This window comes from Eptesicus fuscus, chromosome 3 (assembly GCF_027574615.1).
Source record: "Eptesicus fuscus isolate TK198812 chromosome 3, DD_ASM_mEF_20220401, whole genome shotgun sequence".
Lineage (NCBI taxonomy): Eukaryota > Metazoa > Chordata > Mammalia > Chiroptera > Vespertilionidae > Eptesicus > Eptesicus fuscus.
Genome location: NC_072475.1, coordinates 45350565 through 45373869, shown reverse-complemented (window position 1 = coordinate 45373869; position 23305 = coordinate 45350565). Strand labels below are relative to the sequence as shown.

The following is a 23305-nucleotide window of genomic DNA, read 5'->3' as shown; positions in this document are numbered from 1 at the left end:
ACGTAAAACAATTGAAGATAATACATCAAAGGAAAGGAAAGACCTCTAAAGTCAGACCTTCCTGTGTGACCTTGAACAAGTCACATTCTTCTCTGGGTCTCAAAATTCTCTGTGGTAAGCTGGGGGGTTGAATTGGATCAGTGGTCTTCTAACTGTGCTCCAAAAACCCTAGATAGTCTGTGGAAATCCTAAGAGGCTATCTCAGGGTAAGGAGAGAGACAAGTGTGCCCCCATGCAGCTTCAGGAAGCTTCCCTGGGGAGGCTTTCTACTGAAGAAACAGTTCCAGAGTCATCATTCCTTAGCCCTTTGCAATTTAATGCTTTCCCCAAGGTCACCAGCATCCCCTCCCAATTACCAGTTCTCTCCAGACACAGAACCCAAGACTAGTAAGGCAAGGAAGGTACCTAGGGTGCAAAATTAAGGAGGCCCTCACTCTCAGGTTTGTGCAAGTACAGGTTGGCACTCGTACTGTGAGGGCCTCCTTAAATGTTGCACCCAAGACACCTGGCCTCATGCTAGTACCAGCCCTGAGTCCCTAGCCCCATGGTCGGCAAACTGCGGCTCGCGAGCCACATGCAGCTCTTTGGCCCCTTGAGTGTGGCTCTTCCACAAAATACCATGGCCTGGGCGAGTCTATTTTAAAGAAGTGGTGTTAGAAGAAGTTTAAGTTTAAAAAATTTGGCTCTCAAAAGAAATTTCAATCGTTATACTGTTGATATTTGGCTCTGTTGACTAATGAGTTTGCCGACCACTGCCCTAGCCCTTCTTCAGTGCCCATCCTCACTCACCTCTTCGGCATTTGGCACCACCTGCCACCCTCTCTGGAAATTTCTCACCAGCCTCCCATGGCTCTGCCTTCCATGGGGACAGTGTTCAGTGCTCGGCTTCTTTCTGGCTCCTCTTTCCTCCTGGCAAGAGGAGTGGGATAAAGAGAGAAATGGAGGGGAGAGAAAAAAGCATGCCAGGCAAAGGGAAAAGCATGAGGGAGGGGAGCCGTTGAGTCTGGCTTTTGACAGGCTGAGTTTGAGGAGTTGGTTGAAGTGCAACAGACAGGTGGGCAAGGCAGGTATGAACCCCAGGAGAAGTGGTCAGAACAGAGGGATTTTCTCCTCTGACCTGGCAGAATCTTCTCTACCACACACTTCTTTCTTTTCCCCACGGCTCCTGCCCAAGTCAGGTCCATGTCACTTAATATTAGCACCCTCATGGTACCCTCTTAACCCGTACCTACTTCTCTCTTTCTCTTCACTGCAAAATTCCTCTCCCAAGTCCAGCTCTGAATAATCATGCCCTTCCTGGGAGACTTAAAATGGTGTCTTCCATGTTTGCTCCGCTAAGTCCAAATTTCTCAGTCTAGCACACAAGACTGCGCTCCCTCCTCACCCCCACGCCTCCAAGCAACACCCACCACATGCAAATGTGCCCCTAAGCTGTATGCCACCTACTGCACCACCACTCCCTGCATCTGCCCTGGCCTGCTGTCCTGCTTTTGCTCGAGCTCTTTCCTCCCTCAGTGCACCCTCACTCCAATTGAACCTGTTGAATCTTTGTACCTTTAACAGCATACCCACTTTCTTCTCTTCCCTAATCTGCATCCAGGCTTGCCAAAGCCTAGAGCTGTTTGCAGATGTTGGAGAGTACACTTCCCTTTCTACTCAGCCAATAACGTCAGTGCAATACCAATTTAGGCATACCTCAGTGATATTGAAGGTTCAGTTCCAGACCACAACAAGAAAGAGAATGTTTCAATTTGTAAAAAACACATCTGTGACATGCAATAAAGCAAAGTACACTAAAACGAAGTATGCCTATATTGCAAAAGCAAGGCCCTTGCCAGGGACTCAGTTAAGAGCCACAGAGTAAAAAACAAATACCTACACAGCAGCTGCCAGGAGACCCAGACACCCAAGTACATTACATTAGGAAGTTTGTCAGCTGCAGGGAAGCAGCCATCTCCACCAGGTTATCTCTTTATTCCCTTTTGCACCTAGCCCAGCTGTGGGCTCCAGCAGGCTCCCAGTAAATACTAAGTGAATTAAATTAATGAGATCCTGCTGCTGGTAGCAGATAACTAATTCCAGAAAAAATAATTATGGAACTATTTTTATAAAAAGTAATTTTTTCTTGCCTTTTCCATGTAAGGATGACCCAACCAATAATGGAAATGTTCTAAAACCGAGTTGTGCTGATAGTTGCACAAGTCAGTAAATTTACTTTAAAAAAAAAAAAAAACCTAAAAAAACACCTTAATTTACACTTAAAACAAGTTAATGTCATGGAGTATAAAATTGTTTTTTAAAATCTGTATAATGAGCTCTGGCCAGGTGGTTCAGCTGGTTGGAGCATCATCCCATACACCAAAAGGTTTCAGGTTTGATTCCGGTCAGGGCACATACCTAGGTTGAAGGTTCAATCCCATCAGGGCACATACAGGAGGCAACCAATCCATATCTCTCTCTCTCTCTTCTGTTCTCTCTAAAAATCAATAAAAGCATATCCTCAAAGCAGAATGGTGACTGTAAGGACCAGAGGGAAGTGGCAAAATGGAAACTGCTAGTGAAAACAGTTTCCATTTTGCAAGATGAAAAATATTCAGATCAATCAGAAACCAAGATGGCAGCATAGGTAAACACATGAAATTGCTGCCTCGCACAACCACTTCAAAACTACAACTAAAAGACAAAACGGACATCATCCAGAACCATGGGAAGGCTGAGTGAAAATTCTACAACTAGAAGGAAAGAGAAAAGCACACTGAGACTCAGAGGAGATGCGGAAGTAAAGTGCGGAGGTACAGAGCCACGCTCGCAGAAAGGGCTGGCAACTGAGTACACGGTTGTCTTTTCAATCAGGAGGGAGACACAAGCTCCCAATTGCTCTGAACTCCAGTTCTGGGCGAGACTCTGGGGACCCAGACTCATACAGGGAGAAACTGGACTGTGGACTGTCTGGCATCGGGCGGAACTCAAGGGCGGCTTTCTCTTAGAGGTGCTTGCAGCAATTACCAAGGGACACTGAGACCTGGGGGCCTCTTAGGGCAGGGATGAGGATCAGCCATTGCTGTTTGCTCTGCCCTGTTGATTCCCTGAGACCCCGCCCCACCGAAGCTGTGCACAGAGGCTTTTGCATATGAATGGCCTGGCCCTTTGCAATCTAACATTACCTAACAAACTGCAGCTGGGTCAGAGAGCCCCAAAACTTCCAAAAAAAGGCCCAAGGCCCCACTGCAGCTTCCACTGCTTCACAGCTGGGCCTCATCTGGGTACCTCCACCCCAAACAAATTAGAGGAATCTGCAGATCTCTCTGTAACTCCTGCTGGGTGGCCTCAGGCAGAGGCTAAATTAGCACCTCCTTGGAGATCCAAGAACCAGTGTACCCAGTGGTCAGAGTGGGACCATCCAGATTACAACTCCACAGATTCATAAGGAACACACTCGGGGGCAGACTCAGTGAGCATCAAAGCCCCACTGAAGCAAGTCTTGCCCCATAAGGGTGTCTCCAGCACAGAAGTTCTCCCATAGTAGACACAGCTGATCCTCACAGCCAATTGGCCTGGAGGTCAATTCCTCCCAGTGATACCAACAACAATCAAGGCTTCACTACAACAATACTGTGCACACAGCCCACAAAAGGGTGCACCCAGAGTGTCCACCTCAGGTAATTGGGGAGATAGAGCCACTGGGCCCTATAGGACACCTAGCACACAAAGCCACTCTATCAACTCAGGGAAGCAGCCAAAATGTGGAGACAAAGAAACAGGTCACAAATGATAGAAATGGAGGAAAGCAAATGACTGGATATAGAGTTCAAAACCAAGGTTATAAGGTTTTTCAAGAATCTTCTAGAAACCACTGATAAATTTAGTGAGACCCTCAAGGATATGAAAAAGGATCAACTAGAAATTAATCATACACTGACTGAAATAAAGAATAATATACAGAGATCCAATAGCAGACTAGAGGATCTCAAGAATCAAGTCAAAGATTTGGAATACAAAGAACAAAAAAAAACACCCAACTGGAAAAGAAAAAAGAAAAAAGAATCCAAAAATATGAAGAATGTGTAAGGAACCTCTAGGACAGTGATGGGCAACCTTTTGAGCTTGGTGTGTCAAACTTCGCCAAAAAACTGAGCATAACTAGGGTAGTGTGTCACTTTGAGGAAAAAACTAACTCCAAGACTCTAGTCACAAATGTTTCATCCTCAGGAGCAATAAATGTTTCATCCTCAGCATGCGGCCGCGTGTCATCAGAAATGGCTACACGTGTCAGTGCTGACAGGCGTGTCATAGGTTCGCCATCACTGCTCTAGGACAACTTCAAGCGTACCAACATCCAAATTATGAGGGCACCAGAAGAAGAGAGGGAGCAAGATATTGAAAACCTATTTGAAGAAATAATGACTGAAAACTTCCCCCACCTGGTAAAAGAAATAGACTTGCAAGTCCAGGAAGCTCAGAGAACCCCAAACAAAAGGAATCCAAAGAGGACCACACCAAGACATATCATAATTAAAATACCAAGAGCAAAAGACAAAGAGAGGGAGCTCCAATGGCACAATCAGTTAGCGTGCGGTACTTATAAAAGACAAAGAGTGAATATTAAAAGCAGCAAGAAAAAAACAGTTAGTTACCTACAAGGGAGCACCCATACGATTGTCAGCAGATTTCTCAACAGAAACTATGCAGGCCAGATGGGAGTGGCAAGAAATATTCAAAGTGATGAATAGCAAGAACCTACAACCAAGATTACTCTACCCAGCAAAGCTATCATTCAGAATTGAAGGCCAGATAAAAAGTTTCACAGATAAGAAAGAGCTAAAGGAGTTCATCACTGCCAAACCAGTATTATATGAAACTAGCGTTCCCATTGCAGGAAAAATCCTGCAATAGGATTTCCTGCTGCACTCTACCCCGCCTCCGCTCCTCCCTTGTCACCCGCCCCGCCTTCTCCGCCAGCCCGCCTGCTTTTCCCTTCTCCCCCGGCCCCGCCTCCGCTCCGCCCTTTTCACCCGCCCCACCTTCTCCGCCAGCCTGCCTGCTTTTCCCTTCACCCCCGACCCTGACTTCGCTCCCCCACCCCCCGCTTGCTTCGAAGCTTTACTCCCTTCTGCAGCTCTTGGCTTCTTTCGACGCTGTCTTGATATGCAAATTAGCCGCCATCTTTGTTAGGGTAATTTGCATACTCATACTGATTGGTTGGTAGGTATGGCTTGGCCGGTGGGCGTGGCTTGGGTGTAGCGAAGGTGCGGTCAATTTGCATATTTGTCTATTATTAGATAGGATGCTGAAAGGTATTCTTTAAGAAGAGGAAGAAGAAGAAAAAGGTAAAGATAAAAATTATGAACAACAAATACATATCTATCAACAAGTGAATCTAAAAATCAAGTGAATAAAAAATCTGATGAACAGAATAAACTGGTGAATATAATAGAATCAGGGCATAGAAAGGGAGTGGACTGACAATTCTTGGGGGGAAAGGGGTGTGGGGGGTGCGGGAAGAGACTGGACAAAAACCGTACACTTATGGATGAGGACAGTGGGGAAGGGGGGAAGTAAGAGCAGAGGGTGGGGTGGGAATCAGGTGGAGGGGAACTATTGGGGGGAAAAAGAGGAACAACTGTAATAATCTGAACAATAAAGATTTATTTTAAAAATATAAATAAATAAAAAACTAAAAGAAAAATGTTCCGATCATTGGAGAAAATATATTTTAACACTACTAAACAGTACACTTAAAAATGGTTAAGATGGGCCCTAGCTGGTTTGGCTCAGTGGATAGAGCATCAGCCTGTGGACTGAAGGGTCCCAGGTTCAATTCTAGTCAAGGGCACATGCCCAGGTTGTGGGCTCAATTGATTCTCTCTCTTCATTGATGTTTCTCTCTCTATCCCTCTCCCTTCTTCTCTGAAATAAATAAAATTATATATTTTTAAAAATGGTTAACATGGTAAATTTTATGCTAGGTGTATTTTACCACAATAAAAACTTTTTAAAGATAATATATAGAATAGAATAGAATAGAATAGAATAGAATAGAATGGAATGGAATGGAATGGAATGGAATGGAATGGAATGGCATGGCATGGCATGGCATGGCATGGCATGGCATGGAATGGAATAGAATAGAATAGAATAGAATAGAATAGAATAGAATAGAATAGAATAGAATAGAATACAGTACAATACAGAGGAAAAATCTGTATAATGATCAAAACCAGCATGATGGCGCACTGTGTTTGGTTGAATAATAAGCTGACTAAATCATGTGCACACTCAAAAATAAGCAATACAAAAGAAGGCACAGCTTTGTAAGGCCTGGCTCTGAGCTTATTCTCAGTCCCCCTGGGATCATGCAAGGTGAAGGTCACTAGTGCTGCTGCACAGGCAGGTGATTGAGAGTCTGGGGACCAGTGTGGTCATGTGCTGTCCTCCAAGGTCAAGGCTACTACATCCTCCTCCTCGTCTCTTCCCACAGTGTGTGTAAGCCCGTCCTGAGTGCACACCAGGCTCAGAGAACAGAACTGTGTCTTCAGAGCCAGAGCCCCACTCATACCGGGACAGCCCATGCCCAGTGCAGGCCTCCAAGGAGCAGCCCATTTCCCTGGGAAAGCACTTCCCACCTATTCTGGTTCCAGTCTCAACATCACAACATGCTGATGCCCCAGAGAACCCATGGTGAGCCCTCCCCTTCCCCCCACATGCTCCTAAGAGGGGAGTCTGAGGCCCTTCCTGTTCTCACAGCAGGGTGCACGCCACATGAGGTTCCATCCACCCTAGCACAGAGGTATCACAGCATAAGGACTAAAAGGGTAGATTTGAGTGTCAGACCGTCTGGTTTCAAATCCCAACTTACTCAGCAATTACTAGCTATGAGACCTCTCTGTGCCTCGGTTTTCTCCCTTTTTTCACAAATTGGAGATAATAGTACTTAACTCGGGATTTTGGGGGGAATTAAATGAGTTACTATGTAGAAAGCACTTTGTACCTGGCACATAAGTGTAATTGCTAGCTATCATTGTTATTTTTTCCAGCATTAGAGGGGCCTCTCCATCTATAAGTGGAGATAACAGGAGATGCTAAGTGTAGAAAGGGCCTGCAGTCATGGCAGTTTCCCTCGGCACTTCAGACACTTCCCTTGACCTTGAGAAAATAATCATCCTGGGTCAACTCTAGCAGTTTCTTCTATAAGGTTGTGATGTTGAAACACTGGAATCAGGAAGGGCCTGGGTGGAGAGAACTTACCCCACAGCACATTACAAAATCAGCACAGGTTGTTGGCTCATCTATTGGGAAATATATATATATATATATATATATATATATACACATTTCTATAAAATATCACTTTCCTGGGGCCACCCAAACAATGAAGAAGAAAGAATTTCCTCTTGCTTCTCACATTTAAAAAGTACAGACTGAGGTTAGAGTCACACAGCCAGACCTGAGTGACAAGAAAAGTAAGAGTCACACAACTAGTCATTAGAGAAATGCAAATTAAGACCATAATGAGATACCACTGCCCACCTATTAGAACAACTAAAATAAAAATATGACAACACATCAGCCTGGCTGGCATTGCTCAGTGATTAGAGTGTCGGCCTGCACCCTGGAGAGTCTTGGGTTTGATTCCGGTCAAGGGCATGTACCTGGGTTGCAGGTTCAAACCCTGTCCCAGTTGGGGCACATGCAACCAATCAATGTGTCTCTCTTACAACAATATTTCTCTCTTTTCTCTCTCTCCCCATTCCCCGCCCTTCCACTCTCTAAAAATTAATGCAAAAAATATCCTCATTCCTTGGGTGAGGATGAATATATATATATATATATATATATATATATATATATATATACCAACACCAAATGCTGGCAAGGAAGAGGAGAGAGTAAATCTCTCTTACATTGCTGGTGGGAATGTGAAGTGGTACAGCCACTGTAGAAAGAGTTTGGCAGTGTCTTAAAAATTAGCAATATACTTATCATACAACTTAGCGATTACATTCCTGGGTTTTTATGCTGGAAAAACAAAAATTTATGTCTACACAAAAACATGCACATGATTGTTCATAGCAGCTTGATTGGTAATAGCCAAAAACTGAAAACAACCAAAATGTCTTTCAGTGGGTCAATAGTGGAATGGTGGTCCATCTGTACCATGAAATACCTCTCAGCAATGAAAGGAGCAAACTTGATATTCTCAGTTACCTGGATGGGCCTGAATGAAGTGCATTATGATAAGTGAAAACAAGCTAGTCTCAGAAGATTGCATAGTGTATGATTCTATTTATAGAACATTCTCAAAATGACAAAATCATACAAATGAAAAATAGGGGTGGGGGGTAGGCCAGTGTGACAATGAAGGGGTGGCATGAGGAAGTTGTTTGAGGTGATGGAACAGTCTGTATTGATTGCAGTGATAGCACCACTCATCTACCCACTAGAGAAAATGATATAGAGGACCATACACACATTTTACCAATTTCAGATTCCTGGTTTTGATATTGTACTATAATTATGTAAGATGATATCACAGGAAGAAATGAAATAAAGGATGTACCAGAAACCTCTGTAGTATCTTTGCAACTTTCTGTAAATCTGTAACGTTTGCAAATAAAATAAAAACATTTTAAGGAGGTGCACAGCCAATAAGTAGGGCAACTGAGATTCTAGTCCACACCCTTCTACTCCCAAACCCAGTGCTCCAATCATATTATTTACAATTTTGCATGCACCTGACATTCTGTATCTCCATGCCTTTGCACATACAAACTTCTACCTAGACTGTCCTTCCCCCATCTAGCTAATTTATAATTTCCTTTAGGACCCAATTCACACACCTTCTTCTCTAAGACGCTTCCCTGGCTTCACTCAAGATTCCTGACCTTCCTTCGTACTTCCTGTGCATAGCACTTATTCAACTGAATTGTGATCCTAACCTTAACCCACCACATGCAAGCTACAGAACTGGAAAATATATTTGCAAGCATCTCCCAATAAAGCACTAGTCTGTAGAATATATAAAGTACTCATAACTCAATTATAAGAAAACAACCCAATTTTTTTTAATGGACAGAAGATCTGAGCAGACATTTTACCAAAGGAACTATGCAGATGGCAAATAAAAATATGATATGAAAATATGATAAACATCATTAATATGTGGGGAAATGCAAATAAAACCACAATAAGAGAACCACACACCTATTAAATAGCTAAACTTAAAAAGACTGACTATATCAAGTGTTGGCAAGAAAGTTGGCAGCTTCTTAAAAAGTTAAACATACTCTACTATATGATCCAGCCATTCTACTCATAGGTACTTACCCAAGAGAGCAGAATGCATATGTTCTCACAAAAAATTTTTCACACATGCTTATAGTAGCTTTATAAGCCAAAAAACTGTGAGCAACCCATTCACCTATGTCTGTGAATAGGTGAATGGATAAACAAATTGTGGTATTTCCATGCAATAGGATACAATTCAGCAACAAAGGAATGAACTATTGATATACAAAACATGAGTGAATACCAGTAGAATTATACTGATGTAAGAAGAGTGCATACTATATTATGCTATTTACAGAAAGTTCTAGAAAATGCAAAGTAACCAATAGTAATAGAAAGCAAATTAGTGATAGCCTGGGCATGGGAGGCAAGGACATAGAGAGGGGCAGGAGGCAAGGATAAGGTGATGGAGAATACTTTGGGGGTTAATGGTTATATTCATTAATTTGATTGGGGGAGAATTTCATGAGTATATACAAATGTCAAAACTCATCAAGTTGTACAATTTAAACACCCATAGGTTTTTGTCGATTATACTTCAGTAGAGATATATAAAAAAAATAATAATAATAATGAGTACCATTTAATGGTCATCTAATTTGTGGTAAAACATTATATAAGTAACTAGAGGCTCGGTGCATGAAATTTGTGCACTGGGGGGGGGGGTGTCCCTCAGCCCAGCCTGCACCCTCTCCAATCTGGGACCACTCAGGGGATGTCTGACCGCCGGCTTAGGCCCGGTCCCTAAACTGGCAGTCAGACATCCCTCTTACAATCCTGGACTGCTGGCTCCTAATCACTCGCCTGCCTGCCAGCCTGATCACCCCCTAATTGCTCCCCTGCCAGCCTGATTAACACCTAACTGCTCCCCTGCCGGCCTGATCTCGCCCCCAACTGACCTCTTTGTCAGCCAATTTGGTTCTGATTGGTTGGTTTCTATGCCAGTCAGCGTCAAAAGCTCCGCCTCCTAGGCAGCCATTGGCTCCCTTCAGTTCACCCAGATTTGGTTCTGATTGGTCAGTTTCTATGCCAGTTAATGTCTCTGGGCCTATCAATGGGGCCTGATCAGAAAGGTGGGGCTGATCAGCACCCCAGTTGGAGGCCTGGAGAGAAATGGAGGCGTGGCTGCTGGCCCGGCACAGAGAGAAAGAGAGAGGCAAGTACTGATCAACAGCTGCCACACAGGCTACAGATCAGACCCTGCTTCTCTCTTCAGGCCTCTCTCCGGGCCTGATTCGCAGCCCCCTCAGCAGTCAGTGCTGGGTCACTGTGCCTGCAGCCGTAGCAGTCAGTGCTGGGTCACCACGGCAACCCAGCGCTGACTGCAGGACTGACTTCTGGTTGGTCAAGTCTCCGGTTGTTGTAGAAGTGATGGACCCAGGGTTTTTATATATTAGGATGATTAATCTTCACTCTAGGTAGTTATTGTTCAGCCCATTGTACAGATCAGGTAAGAAAGGCCAGGAAGTCTTGCAGCTATGGTCAAGCCAGCTCAAAACCAATCAAAGGTCTCCAATGCTGGGGCACTGTTCTCTGTATTGTGATGCCTTCCCACAGGGGTGAATTCCCAGCATGAAGCCATAGGTGATAGTCCCCTAGCCTAAGCAAGTCCTAGTTTAGGAAGGATCTGAAAGAAGGAGGGTGAAGGGCTGGCTCGCTGAGAAGCCAAGGATCCCTGGCATTATTGAGAGGACATCTTCTCCATACTGGGTTGCTACTGCCACAAATTCCTCTAACAACCAAACCCAACCCATCACAGGGACTGGGCCAGACAAGCTAAAGCAGAAAGCAGGCTATAGCTGCTCCCTAGAACATTCCTCCCTATGCAGCCAGAGGGTTTGGTGTGAAGTACCCTGACCAGGCATTCAGAAGAGTAGACTCCAGTTTCACTTGTGTCATAGACAAGACCATTCCCCTTTCTGGGCCTCCATTTCCTCAGATGTAAGATGTGGAGGCCAACCAACAAGCTTTCCAAAGAACCCTTTCAAGCCTGATTCACATTCTGAGTGCCCTACTGATTGGAGATTTTTCTCCTGAAGTTGATCAGGTGCCACTGATGGAAAAGATTCCTGATTGCCTACAAAACCGTACACTCAGCTCCCCGACCCACCCCAGTTCTGCTGGAAAAGAGACCTACCTGACTTATCAGTGCCTACCCATTCACTCCTTCTACTATGCTGCCTCCTCCCTTGGCCCTACCTCTCTGCAAGAGTCTTCCAAAGACCCCGATCCACCTTTTGCTGCTCTATTCCCCAGTTAGCAGACTGAGCTATTTTCAGAAGTCTGGGAACCCTGGGACACACAGAGCAATTTGAGACATAATTTCCCCCTTTAGAATTCTTAAAAAAGATTGGAGCTGAGTAGCTACAGGATGGTATATGTCATATACAATATTGATGTAGGGAGCTCCTCCCTTTGTCACACCTGTATACCCAAGGATGAGCCAGAATTTCTTGCGCAAACAGGCTGGGATATTTGGATGGGCACAGAGTACGCTTTCAGTAAATATCTATGAATTGAATTAAATCCCTCTTGCCAAAGGAATAATCTCTTACCCAAATACAGAGGAAAACCAAACAGATCCACCTCAGTATGTTCCCCTGGAAAGAGTACTGAGAGTCCAGAGGCTGAGAAAGCTCCTGCTTCTAACTGGCTGAGGGATGTGAGGCCACCAGCATGCCACCTCACTCCTGGGGCATCACAAGAATAAGGAAACGCTGGATGCTCCCAGCTCTGATGCTATCTTACTGTACAAGGAAGAGCCACTGAGACGGAAAGGAACAGTGTGGCCCTTTGTAAAGCTCCAAGCACTTTAAGCTACAACTGTTTGAGTAGCTTCAAAGATGGAATGATGTTCCTCAGGGAAAGGGGCCCTACTTGGTTGAAACTTGGCCTGGGAACTCCAATCCATGTGGGCCAGTGCTTGCTGTAAAAAGTGCTCACTGACTTTGAGGAGCCGGGAGGTCACAGACAGGCTTAGTCTACAGCTCTGTTGCTTACCAGCTGTGAAATCTTGGGCAGGCTCTTCACCTCTGCAAGACTCAATGTAAACTTGTGCCGCATAGTGATAGAAATGCCTACCTTGCTAGGTCATTGCAGAATTAAATGAGATCATGCAGGCAGAACACAAAGCACAGTGCCTGGAGCCGTCATGACCTTAAACACTCTTCCCTTCCCCATACACATACCTAAAGGTCCTCAGAATAAGATCATCTCAGCTGATTTCACTGGCCTGGAAAACCAGGCCCCTGTTGAGGAAAGGGGCTTAATTCCTAGCACTCCAGGGGGATACCTCGTGATGTGCATTGGGGCTGTGGAAGCAGGTGCAGGAGAGGGACTGAGAAGGATAGAGGCACCCAGAGACCATCCACCATTCCCCCTTACCAGTCCTATGTGAGGGCTCAGTGAACAAGTGGCCTCCGGAGTGGTGTCCCATCCCATCCTCCCAGCCTGGTTCCCTGCCTCCCAGGAGCACAGACCTTCACCTCAAGCAGGAAAATCACCTGCTGTGGGGCCTGGCTTCTTAAAATGAGAGTGTAGGACCAGATAGCCTCTATGGTCCTTTATCATTTTCTGAACTACAACTCTACAGAGTCAACTGATGCTTAACTGATGCCTTACCTTCTCTCATCCCCTCCTTCAGGACGGAGGAAAGACATGAAGAGAAGGAACCAAGAGGTAAAGTAGAGGGAGAGGGCAGAAGCTGGGGCTCCATTATGCTAATTTAATTAGCTCTAATCTGCTGACAGCAGGGCCTTGAAGAAAGAGGCTTTTGTTTAAATTTCACATTTGGCAGGAAGTGCCCCTTCTCCTCCTCCCTCCTCTAACCCCCACCTCTCCGCCCTCGCCCTCCCCCCTTTAGAGCTTATGAGTCAAAAGCTCTGATTTCAGTCCTGGCTTTCACAACTGGTAGCGCTGGGGCTTCCTGTTCACACTTCTCTGACCAACTTCTTGATTTTTCCAGCAAGAAAATTTGCCCCAGATGTTGGTCAGTAAATGGAGAGTTTTCATCTGCCCTTATGAAAGGATGTCAGTAATTCACAGATTCCCCCAAGTAGCAAGAGCCAAACAGGGGAAATGCCAGTGACTTCTCTCCATTCAATAAACCAGCCCTAGCCAGTTTGGCTCAGTAGATAGAGCATCCACCTGAGGACCAAAGGGTCCCCGGGTTCAATTCTGGTCAAGGGCATGTACCTTGGCTGCAAGCTTCTCTGCAGCCCAGGCCCTGGTCGGGGCTCATACAGGAGGCAACTAATCAATGTGTTTCCCTCACATTGATGTTTCTCTCTGTCTTCCCCTCTCTCTTCCACTGTCCCTAAAAATCAATGGAAAAATATCCTCGAGTGAGGATTAACAAAAAAATTAAAATAAAAATAAACCAAAGGTTTACCAATCAACTAAACCCCCTGTCCATAAGCAGGAAGCCTCACAGAATGCAATGCGTTTTATTTCCACTCTCTTATAGAACCCTCACAACTGTCTTATGGGACCCGCACAACTGTCTTATGGGATAACAAGAACAGAAATCTCACTCTCATTCATTCATTTAACAAATGCTTATGGTGCACCTACTGTTCACAGGAGGGGAAGTGGAGGGAGGCACTGGTGACGTGACTTGCCCATGCCACCCAGCCTGTTGGTGGTAGAGCAAGCTCTGGTACCAGAGATGTGCTGGTAACCTGAATCTCCAGAACAAAACAGCCCTGGTTTGCAGCACTGGCTCAGGTCCGCAGTGTAAATTTTCCCACCAAGGCCAATTTCAAGCGGCCAACAATCTTTTAACAACCAGTTTGCCAAATTCCTGAATATTTAAAAATCTGCTCTCAAGAGCCTCCAGACTAGAAACAAGTTCTCCTGCTCCTGAGTGTTCTTTCTGCCTCACCTCTCTACCTCCATGTGAGAGGCGTCAACATGCTATAGAGGCTTAACAAGTAACCTTAATAAAAACCACCTGGAGGACTGTTCACAGCAATAGGATTTCAGGCATGTTATTTCTTCCACATCAGTAGTTTTCCAAATGTCCTATGAGCACATGTTACCTTTATAATCAGAAAATATACAGGTAATTAAAGACATTTTTTAGTGAGCTTAGTGGAACGTTTTGCAATAACCTCACACACACAATTTCTGTTACTCTGTTTCCCTTTGGTTGGAGAGAGAGAGAAAGGAGAGAGAGAGAGAGAGAGAGAGAGAGAGAGAGAGAGAGAGAGAGAGAGAGAGAGAGAGAGAATGAATTTCCTAAGAGTTCAACTTCCCTTGCAGAACAGAACAGGTGCACTTAAGTTAAGCATTCACCTGAATCAGGTGCAGTTTTACCTAGAGAATAAATTTACTACCTTTGGAGTTCACATTTCACCAGCAATTGGGTCAATTCAACTCCCTGTCAAGATTCTAAAAGATCTGCTCTGAAAAATCACAGCCTCTTTGGCCACCAAATGACCTTTCCTCCCAATGGGCTGGGGTGAAAGCAGATGGTTTGACTGAACCCGGAACAACTGCTCCTTTCCTGAGCCTTTGAGGAGGAGGTTTTCACACACTCCCCACCACCACCCCAACTGTAAGCATTCTGCCCTCTCCGTCCCCAAGGGGTCTTACCTCAGCGCTGGGACAGAGATGTGGCACCAGGGCTGGGTCAGGGTCAAGGAGGCCAGCTCACTTCAGCTGGGACCCATAGCTGCTTTCCACTGGGCTGCTGGTTGAGGAGGTGGCACAATGGGCTCTACCTTGCCTGCAGAGAAGAAACAAACAAAGTTGCCTAGGGAGCACCAGAAGCACATATGCTAATACTTGCAGGAGGGTAAGCACCCTTGCCCCCCTACTCCCAGCCCTGGTCACTCCTCCCAGGTCAGAGGCCCTTCCAGAACAGCCTCACCTGAAGGGGCCAATCTCCTTCCCAGGGTTCAAACTGGCCATCTATTCACCCAGACCTCCCCCTTCTGGAGCTGAGTAATTTCACAGTGAACTGAAGATTAAGCAAAGCAAACTACTCCAGTCACTGAATCCTAATGCTACTTACTCGCTATTATTGGAAAGAAAAATAATGGTAAGCCCCAAGTTTTGTGTTTAGATAAGGTGTGGTGGACAACTGATTTTAATCAACAAATACATCAAAGTTGCTCAAGTCTCCCTGTGAGCTATCGTATATTGTTTATAATGTTACAAATGTAAATTCCATTTCTAATTTATTTTGGGAGCATTTTCAACCCATATATTATTATAGCTGTCTGAGTGGATAACATTTGTTTTTAAAGCCATTGTTCTTCTTAGTGCCAAGAAGTTTATGTTCATTCTAGAAATTTTAAAAAATATAATTTAGACAAGAGGAGAAAAGTTATCCATTCTTTCTCCACCCACCCAAGATAACTACAGATAACACACCCTTCCTGGTTTTATTTTATTATCCAGATTTTTTATAAAGATGCAATAAAACCAGACAATTTATGTGGCTGTACCGTAAATTTACCCCAACGCCCAAAAGACTGGACATTTAAGTCATTTCCAACATTTTTTTGGTAATTACAAATAGTGCTTTGTAAAACTTAGTCTCTGGGGGAAAGTCGTGGTTATATTCATAAGACACAGTCTTAGAAGTCAAATTGCTGAATCAAAGAGTTTCCAAATTTCTCATGTGTAACATTTCTAGTGGAAATGAGTGTGGGCTTCAAGGAGTCTGGGTTTTTATATTTCCTGCTCACACTCAGTCCAGCCCAAGTCTAAGAAAAGATCCATGATGATAACATGGGCTCCCCAAATCAAGCTTGGGGAGGAGGGTACATGAGTAAGAATTGGTAAGGAGGGAAAAAGTGAGAAATCCACTGAGGAACAGAGAAGGAATGTTAATACACAAGGGCGGTGTCCAGGAACAAGAGATCCTGAGACAGAGAAACAAGTGTCATCCTGGTGCTCGTAGGCACTGGGCTGACGTAAAATAAAACAGAAGCTGAAGTGAGCCATTTAAGGGCATGGAAATGTCAAGGTCTTACAAAGATTCAGGGCAGATCAGAGCAAACTACAAAGGCATCGGGTGAGATGGAAAAATAAAGAGTTGCTTGCAGCATTTGAGCATTTTGCTCCTGTTTATAATCGATGCTAACAAAACACCAGGAGCCAGAGTCACTATGGGGAGAGTGAGCCAGGCCAGGAAGAGACCTCTACCTGCAAACACAGCTGAGCTGGTGGCCACCTGGGAGCCTGCCAGCAAAGAGCCTTACCCAGGGAAGAGGAGCAAGGTGCTCTGGGAGTGTGGGGACTACTGGCTGCTGACCCACCAGCATCCTTAACAGGAAGGAGGCCCCCACTCCCCACCCCTCTCTAGCCAGCCTCTCACCTCCCTCCTTTTACTCCATCCAGGCCAAACCTTCAGTGAGAGATGGATCATTCACCAAGTAACCTGTCTAAACAGACTGAATGGATTTCTGTGGCCCTGTAATCCAGGCAAAGACCCTGGGGACAAGTCTCATGCTCCTTCCTAGCTGACCAGCCCCCTTACCACTCCACCCTATGTACCCAGCACTCCAGACTAATGAGGGAATGGGGGAGGGGTGGGAAGTTTCCATTAATGCTTTTTAAATTCTTTGAAAGATGGCTTGGCCCACCCCAGGCGCCCTCCGGGACGGCGGGGGGGGGGGGGGGGGGGGGGCCGGGGGGGCGGGGAGGGTTCCTGGCACTGGCCTGTAGAGACGCCCAGAGTGGCTCCTGCTGTCTGCAGGCCCTGAAGCTACTACACCCTGGAGGAGATCCAGAAGCACAATCACAGCAAGAGCACCTGGCTGATCCTGCACCACAAGGTGTATGATGTGACCAAATTTTTGGAGGAGCATCCTGGTGGGGAAGAAGTCTTACGGGAACAAGCCGGAGGGGATGCTACTGAGAACTTTGAGGATGTTGGGCACTCGATGGATGCTAGAGAATTGTCCAAAACATACATCATTGGGGAGCTGCATCCAGATGACAGACCAAAGATAACCAAGCCCACGGTGTCGGCCCTTTGGCGGCAGCGTCAACGCACCTGCTGTGTGGAGCTTCGCCTCAATGCAGACCTGCACACCACTGTTTGTGTTGCTAATGGTTTTTTGTTCTGCGCTTTGAGACCCTGCAGAGATGAAATGCTGCTGCCGCCTTATTTATGGCTCCCTTCCTCTGCGATTCTAATGCTTTTGCTGGTGTGGATTTCAAAAGAATGCTTCTTAACACGTTTGCAAGCCTGGAAAAGTTTCTGAGTCACGAGGCCTTAGTCATTCAGTTGTTTGGGGAAGTGTGCATTTTCCAGAGCCATCTCAGTTCACTTTCCCTGTCTGATAAGAACTCTCGGAAGCTGCTGGGAGGTAGACAGGCTGGAACTGTGACAGACCCCAGCACACAGGGCGTCCTGTTCTGGAGGTTCTGGGATGACAGTGTGAGGAAACTCTCATTACTACGGTTGACTCAGATTCTAGCTGGTGGACCAACTGGGTGATCCCAGCCATCTCCGCACTGGCTGTGGCCCTGATTTATCACCTCTACGTGGCGGAAGACTAAATACCTCCACAGAAGCCGATGGAAGAAAAGGCTGCCTTGGATCAGGAAGAAAGAAGCCAGCGTTAGCTGCTTCGACGAACAGAAACCTTCACCTGAAAAGTAATTTTAATACACCTGTTTCCCTCTCCTCCTACGTTAGAAACAAGCCAAGCCAAAAGAACTGTTCTGTTCTGTCTACCCTTGAACTTTCTCATTGTGCCTTCTTCTTCATCAACTTCCTTTCAACGTCCCACGACTACATGATTTACTCACTGTAGGCATGATCTTTCAAAAATGCACCTGGCTTTTCAAATATACCACCCTGTGTGCCTGTCGATGTGGGATGTAATTGTCTTTAATATTTCAAATCTCTGATTGTCTAGTGGAGTCATTTAATGTATTAATTAAATGAAGGTCATATGACGTGAAGGTTTGTATGATTTGAGGAAGGGAATATCTAGTTGAAAACTTGGTATTGCATGTTCCCCATTTAATTTATTTCTCAAGGAAATTAAGAAAGGTCCTGGATATGATAGCCTAACGATTTCTAAAAATTATTCTACCTGAAATAGATGATCAAAAGAGAAAGTGGAGACTTCTCTGTTTTGATTAAAAAATACCAGCAACAAAAAACAAACTTGAGACCCATGAGAGGACATTACAGCTGTCCCTTCTCTCAGCTCCAAAATATCAGTCCAAAGTTTTCGGTTATATAGTTTTTCAAGGCAAAAACTGTTTATGTATTCTTGTAAGGAAATGCTGATTTTCTAATCGATAAAAACACACATTTGAAAGAGATTATGGGGCATTTAGAATCTGATGTTTAAAGGCATTGAGCTGTTGGAGATGAGCCTTGGGGAATCTAGCAGGGCTCTGAGGACTGAGGGGCTCATCTTTGATTATTTTCTCCGCCCCATGCCTTTTGTCTTTCAAAGTGGAAGCTGGGGGATGAATCTGTAGACACTCAGTACTCTAGTTAGCTGTGACTGTGAAAGTTTACATGGGCAAGCTAGCTGACTACAGAGGTGGGGGTTCTTCAGAAACCACTGACATATTGAAAGGAATTTTCTTTTTTTACTACAGAGCATACATTTTTATAACCATTGACATGTATCACCCTTTGCCTCTTCTGTCACTGAAAGTTAAAGTTGGAGCAAATCTACGGGGTGGGGAAGGATGCTGTATCATGTGGGAATCTTTTACTCAAATTTCAATAAACGCATGCCTGGAAATAAAATAAATAAATAAATAAATAAATAAATAAATAAATAAATAAGGCTTGCAGACTTCCAATGTTACTAAAATAGGCAAGTCTTTACCTGTCCAACCTACCACTACCCCACCCACTTATACTTTGGGCCTCTCCTGATGGTCAAAGGGTGGAATTTTCATTTAAAAGCAACTCACCCATAAATAAGGACGCTGGACCAATCAGAGGCTTTCAAAATTGCAACTATGAAAAAAGACTACAGTGAGCTGGGGGCAGACCCTAAAGCTTAAAGGAAAGGTAGTGAGGGCTCTAGAAAAGCAAATGCCATGCACAAGATCAAGCTATGGGGCTGTGGGGACCTGCAGAAGAAGAGGAAGTTGGCCTATGAAGAGAACAGGCCAGAGGCCTGGGGTGAAGCAGACAGGAAACCTTGCAGCCACAGAGAAACCAGATGCATGGTGACTTTCTAGTGGCTGCGAGGCTTATCTGTACTTCCTACGTTTTATTTGTGTAAGTTTGCCCTGAATCACTTCAATAAAAATCTGAAAAGCTTGGTTTAGACCAGCTCTGGGGTCCCAGCTAGCTCCGGCTCACTGAAGGCTAACGGGACTGTGCGTGAGAACAGGGCACTCGCCCATGAGCCACTGCTTGGTTTTGTGGTAGGGCTTTGCCCATCCATTGTATCTACTCAAAGCCCTTTTTCTTAACCTTCCTTCCAAAGGTTGTGCCTGGGCTTTGATAGATGAGGCAACTGGAAGGGATAGTTCTGGACTGCAGGTGTAACTTTGCAAAACCATGAGAAATAAACAATAACAGACCTTTAGAGACTAGATTCTTCTATTAAAATATTTTTCTGTTAAGTGGTTGATATTAACTCCTCCTGATTACAGGGTCCCCTTGCATCCCCTTTGTCCCTGAGGCACCCTGGGTGTCTTGGCAGTTTCAAGTGTCTATTTCATGCACGACCCCACTGTATCCTGTGTGTCTTCTGCTTCCTGACCTCCCTCCTGTTACACAAGGGTTACTGGCTTGACATCTAGATCTGGTTTCACTCCTATTTTCCCAAGGCCTAACCAGCCAAGTTTTACTTTCCTCTTTTCTCATGTTCAGGGCCTGTCTTCTGCTTTATCCCTGCTGCCCTCACTCCTGCCGGCGTTGTCACCCCACCTTCCGGACCCTGACAGCTCCTCTGCTAATCTCCTTTCTCCTCCACCCTGTCAGACCCAGAAGCATCAGAAGATAATTCTAAGGAGTAAGAGAGCTGATAAGGGAGAGGCTGTCTTGGCCTCATTAACTCCCTAGAGCTTCCCGCAGGTGTTTCCTTCAGGGGTACAGAGTGTGAGGCACTGACCACAGACCAGAACTAGGATTTACCGAGACCTCCAAGAACCAAACAAGTTCATAAAATGAACCAAGAACATACACCCCAATGATTTCACGATCTAGCGTTCCCTGATGTAAGAATCCTCCAAGCAGGCCATTGCTAAAGGGCTAGGTTTTGAGTCAGAGAATGGGTTAGCTTGTCACAGGAGCAGGGCTCTGGCCCCAAGTTCATGGCTTAAATGAGTGATCACCAAAAGGCATACAGGAGCCTTGGAGTAAAAGATAACCTGTTAACACTAGGACTATTATTCCACATTATCTGGGAGGTGAGCAGTTGTTCTGATTGTGTTTAGAGATGGAAGCTAAATTAGCTAAGAGCTTTTTATTGATTCTTGTGCATGAAACATTCCAAGATCTGGGTTTCTGCAAATTTGCTGAGCTCTGCAGTGAGATCAGAAGACACTATACCCAAAGTACAGTCAGAACTTCTGCTAAAATCAGAAAACTTCCTGCCCTCCCCTTCCTAAACTCTTGCCCCATGTGAATGGTTCATCTGTGGAGCCCAAACCCAACATCATAGGACTCCTATCCTAGTCCAAGGGGTAACCACAGTGTTCCTTTATATTTTTAATTTTATTTTTTTATTTTTATTTTATTTTTTTTAAATATATATATTTTATTGATTTTTTTTTTTTTTACAGAGAGGAAGGGAGAGGGAGAGAGAGCTAGAAACATCGATGAGAGAGAAACATCCATCAGCTGCCTCCTGCACGCCCCCTACTGGGGATGTGCCCGCAACCAAGGTACATGCCCTTGACCGGAATCGAACCCGGGACCCTCCAGTCTGCAGGCCGACGCTCTATCCACTGAGCCACACCGGTGAGGGCTATATTTTTAATTTTAAAATTGGGGGCGGGGAGAGAGCATTCTATGTACTAAATTATTCACTTATTCTTTACACAATCCTGAGGCAAAAAGAATTCTCTATTTTCAGGTGAGGAAAGAGGGCTTAAGTAAGGACTCCACACATAAAACTGATAAGTGACTAAGCCAGAATCCCACACTAGCCTTCCTCCCCAAGGCCTTTCTTCCTGCCAGTGTTAGCAGCCAAGCTCTTTCAATAGAGCTGAAATTAAAGATGAGCTGAACACTGAATACATAGGTTCTGACAAAAAGAGAAATAATACAAGAATTTATTTTCAGAGAACCAGAAAAAGGAAGTGCTTCTGCCACAGCCTTACACAAAATATGGGAGGGGCACTACCCTACTGTTTCTTTGTATTGTTACTATGTTTTCTACAGCAAACAATCAATCAATTTCTATTGTGCCTACTTGTGGTGCCCATCTGGATATATGAAGAGGCACTAAGCCCCTTTTTCAGTCAAAGCAGTACACCTACATGATTTCAGGCCCTGCCCCACCCATTCACGCCCCTAATTTCTGTTGCTCAAATGCAATAACTGTCAACTCTTATCTATGTCTAGAGTTGCCTCAGTGTACCTAAATAGCATGCTTATATGACTCTTTTTTTCAATGTTAAGTATTATTCATTAACTTCCTACACCAGAAAATGAGGACTTAGCTCTTTTACCTCCATTCCACATACCTCTTCTACTTGCACATCTTTTAATATAGCTGTACTGTGGCAGATAGTAAGAAGCTAGGAAAATTCCTGGGTGAATGGAAAGGGGAAACTAAGATAAGAAAACTAAACAAGGACAAACAGTTTGGGCAGCTTGCAACCAGCTTGTGAATCCAAAGACCTTATCTTCCCCAACCAAGGACATTTGAGAGCAACTGGTTTATACCTCCCTCCCTAACCAGAGAATACATAGCTTAAATCACCCTGGCCTGGGAAAATAGAGAACAAAGACCCAATTAATGCCACTTGTGCCAGCTAAACCCAAGGACAGATATCACTTGATGGGGGAAATGTTAGGTAGACTAGATAACTGTTTGGGCAGGAAAGGGGGGATGGGAGAAAAAGAGGAGTTAACCTCACCCACTAAATAAAGAAGCTAGCAAGCCAACTTAGGACTTTCCAAACAAGATGAGCAGATGTATGTACAAACATTCTGAGATCAGCCACAACAAGGTAGAAGGGGACTTTGAATCCTAGTCTGCTACTCAAGATATTGGGCAGGGGGATTTTGAAACCTTTAGGGGAAAGTGAATAAAACCCCCTTGAAACCCTGCCAGGCAGAGCACTCAGACTCGCTGAGTTGCCTGTTTTTGCTTTATGCCAAGTGTATTTTTAATAAATTTGCTTGCTTTGCTTCCTTAATAAATTTGCTTGCTTTGCTTCAACGCTGCTATCACTTGTCTGAAATCACGTGATTGACAAGAGTCAAGCAGGGGACAGCCCTACCCCTCCAACTCAATGGGCTGTCCAGTAACAATAACATTTTTTTTAATTGAGTCAACACTATAAGTTACATTATTATGACCAGATAAATTATTGTTTGCAGCTCAGCCATGTGGTATGTTATGATAATTCCTCTCTTGTACATTCTTTAGTTGTCAGTACTTCTCACTAATTCAGCCAACTTTCCAACAGTTCTTTTTTTTTCTTTTCTTTTAGGATTTATTTCTTTATTTTATATTTTTCCATCACCATTTATCCCCTCTATACCCACTTCCACCTCCACCCCCCCCACCTTTCACAATCATCACACTGTTGTCCGTGTCCATGAGTTCTTTCTTTTTTCTTTTTTGCTCAATCCCTCTACCTTCCCCCAACAGCCTGACCCCCACCTCCCGCCACCAGAACTGTCTGCCTGCTCTCTATGAGTCTGTCTCTATTTTGTTTATTAGTTCAGTTTGTTCATTAAATTCTACATATGAGTAAAATCAAACATGGTACTTGTCTTTCTCTGACTGGGTTACTTCACTTAGCATAATCTTCTCCATTCTGGAACCTTCTGTCCACCTACTCCAGCCCAAGCTAATTAGTGGCTCTCTATTAAAGAGAATATCCATTTCTACTGGCT

The 23305-nt window shown here is 44.6% G+C and overlaps 2 protein-coding genes across 3 annotated transcripts in view; one reads left to right on the top strand and one right to left on the bottom strand.

Annotated features, from left to right (window-relative positions):
- Nucleotides 1–23305, bottom strand: part of ST6GAL1 (ST6 beta-galactoside alpha-2,6-sialyltransferase 1) — a 129024-nt gene that overhangs the window by 88762 nt on the left and 16957 nt on the right. For both annotated transcript variants that reach the window (XM_054713820.1, XM_054713821.1), the window contains exon 2: nucleotides 14881–15013. The gene's annotated coding sequence lies outside the window, so the exon portion shown is untranslated. The remainder of the gene's footprint in view (nucleotides 1–14880; nucleotides 15014–23305) is intronic.
- Nucleotides 16655–18116, top strand: LOC103295198 (cytochrome b5-like). Its single transcript, XM_054713158.1, has 3 exons — nucleotides 16655–16710; nucleotides 17003–17261; nucleotides 17686–18116. Exons 1-3 carry the CDS (start codon nucleotides 16655–16657, stop codon nucleotides 17800–17802), a joined length of 432 nt encoding a protein of 143 aa, XP_054569133.1. The 3' UTR covers nucleotides 17803–18116.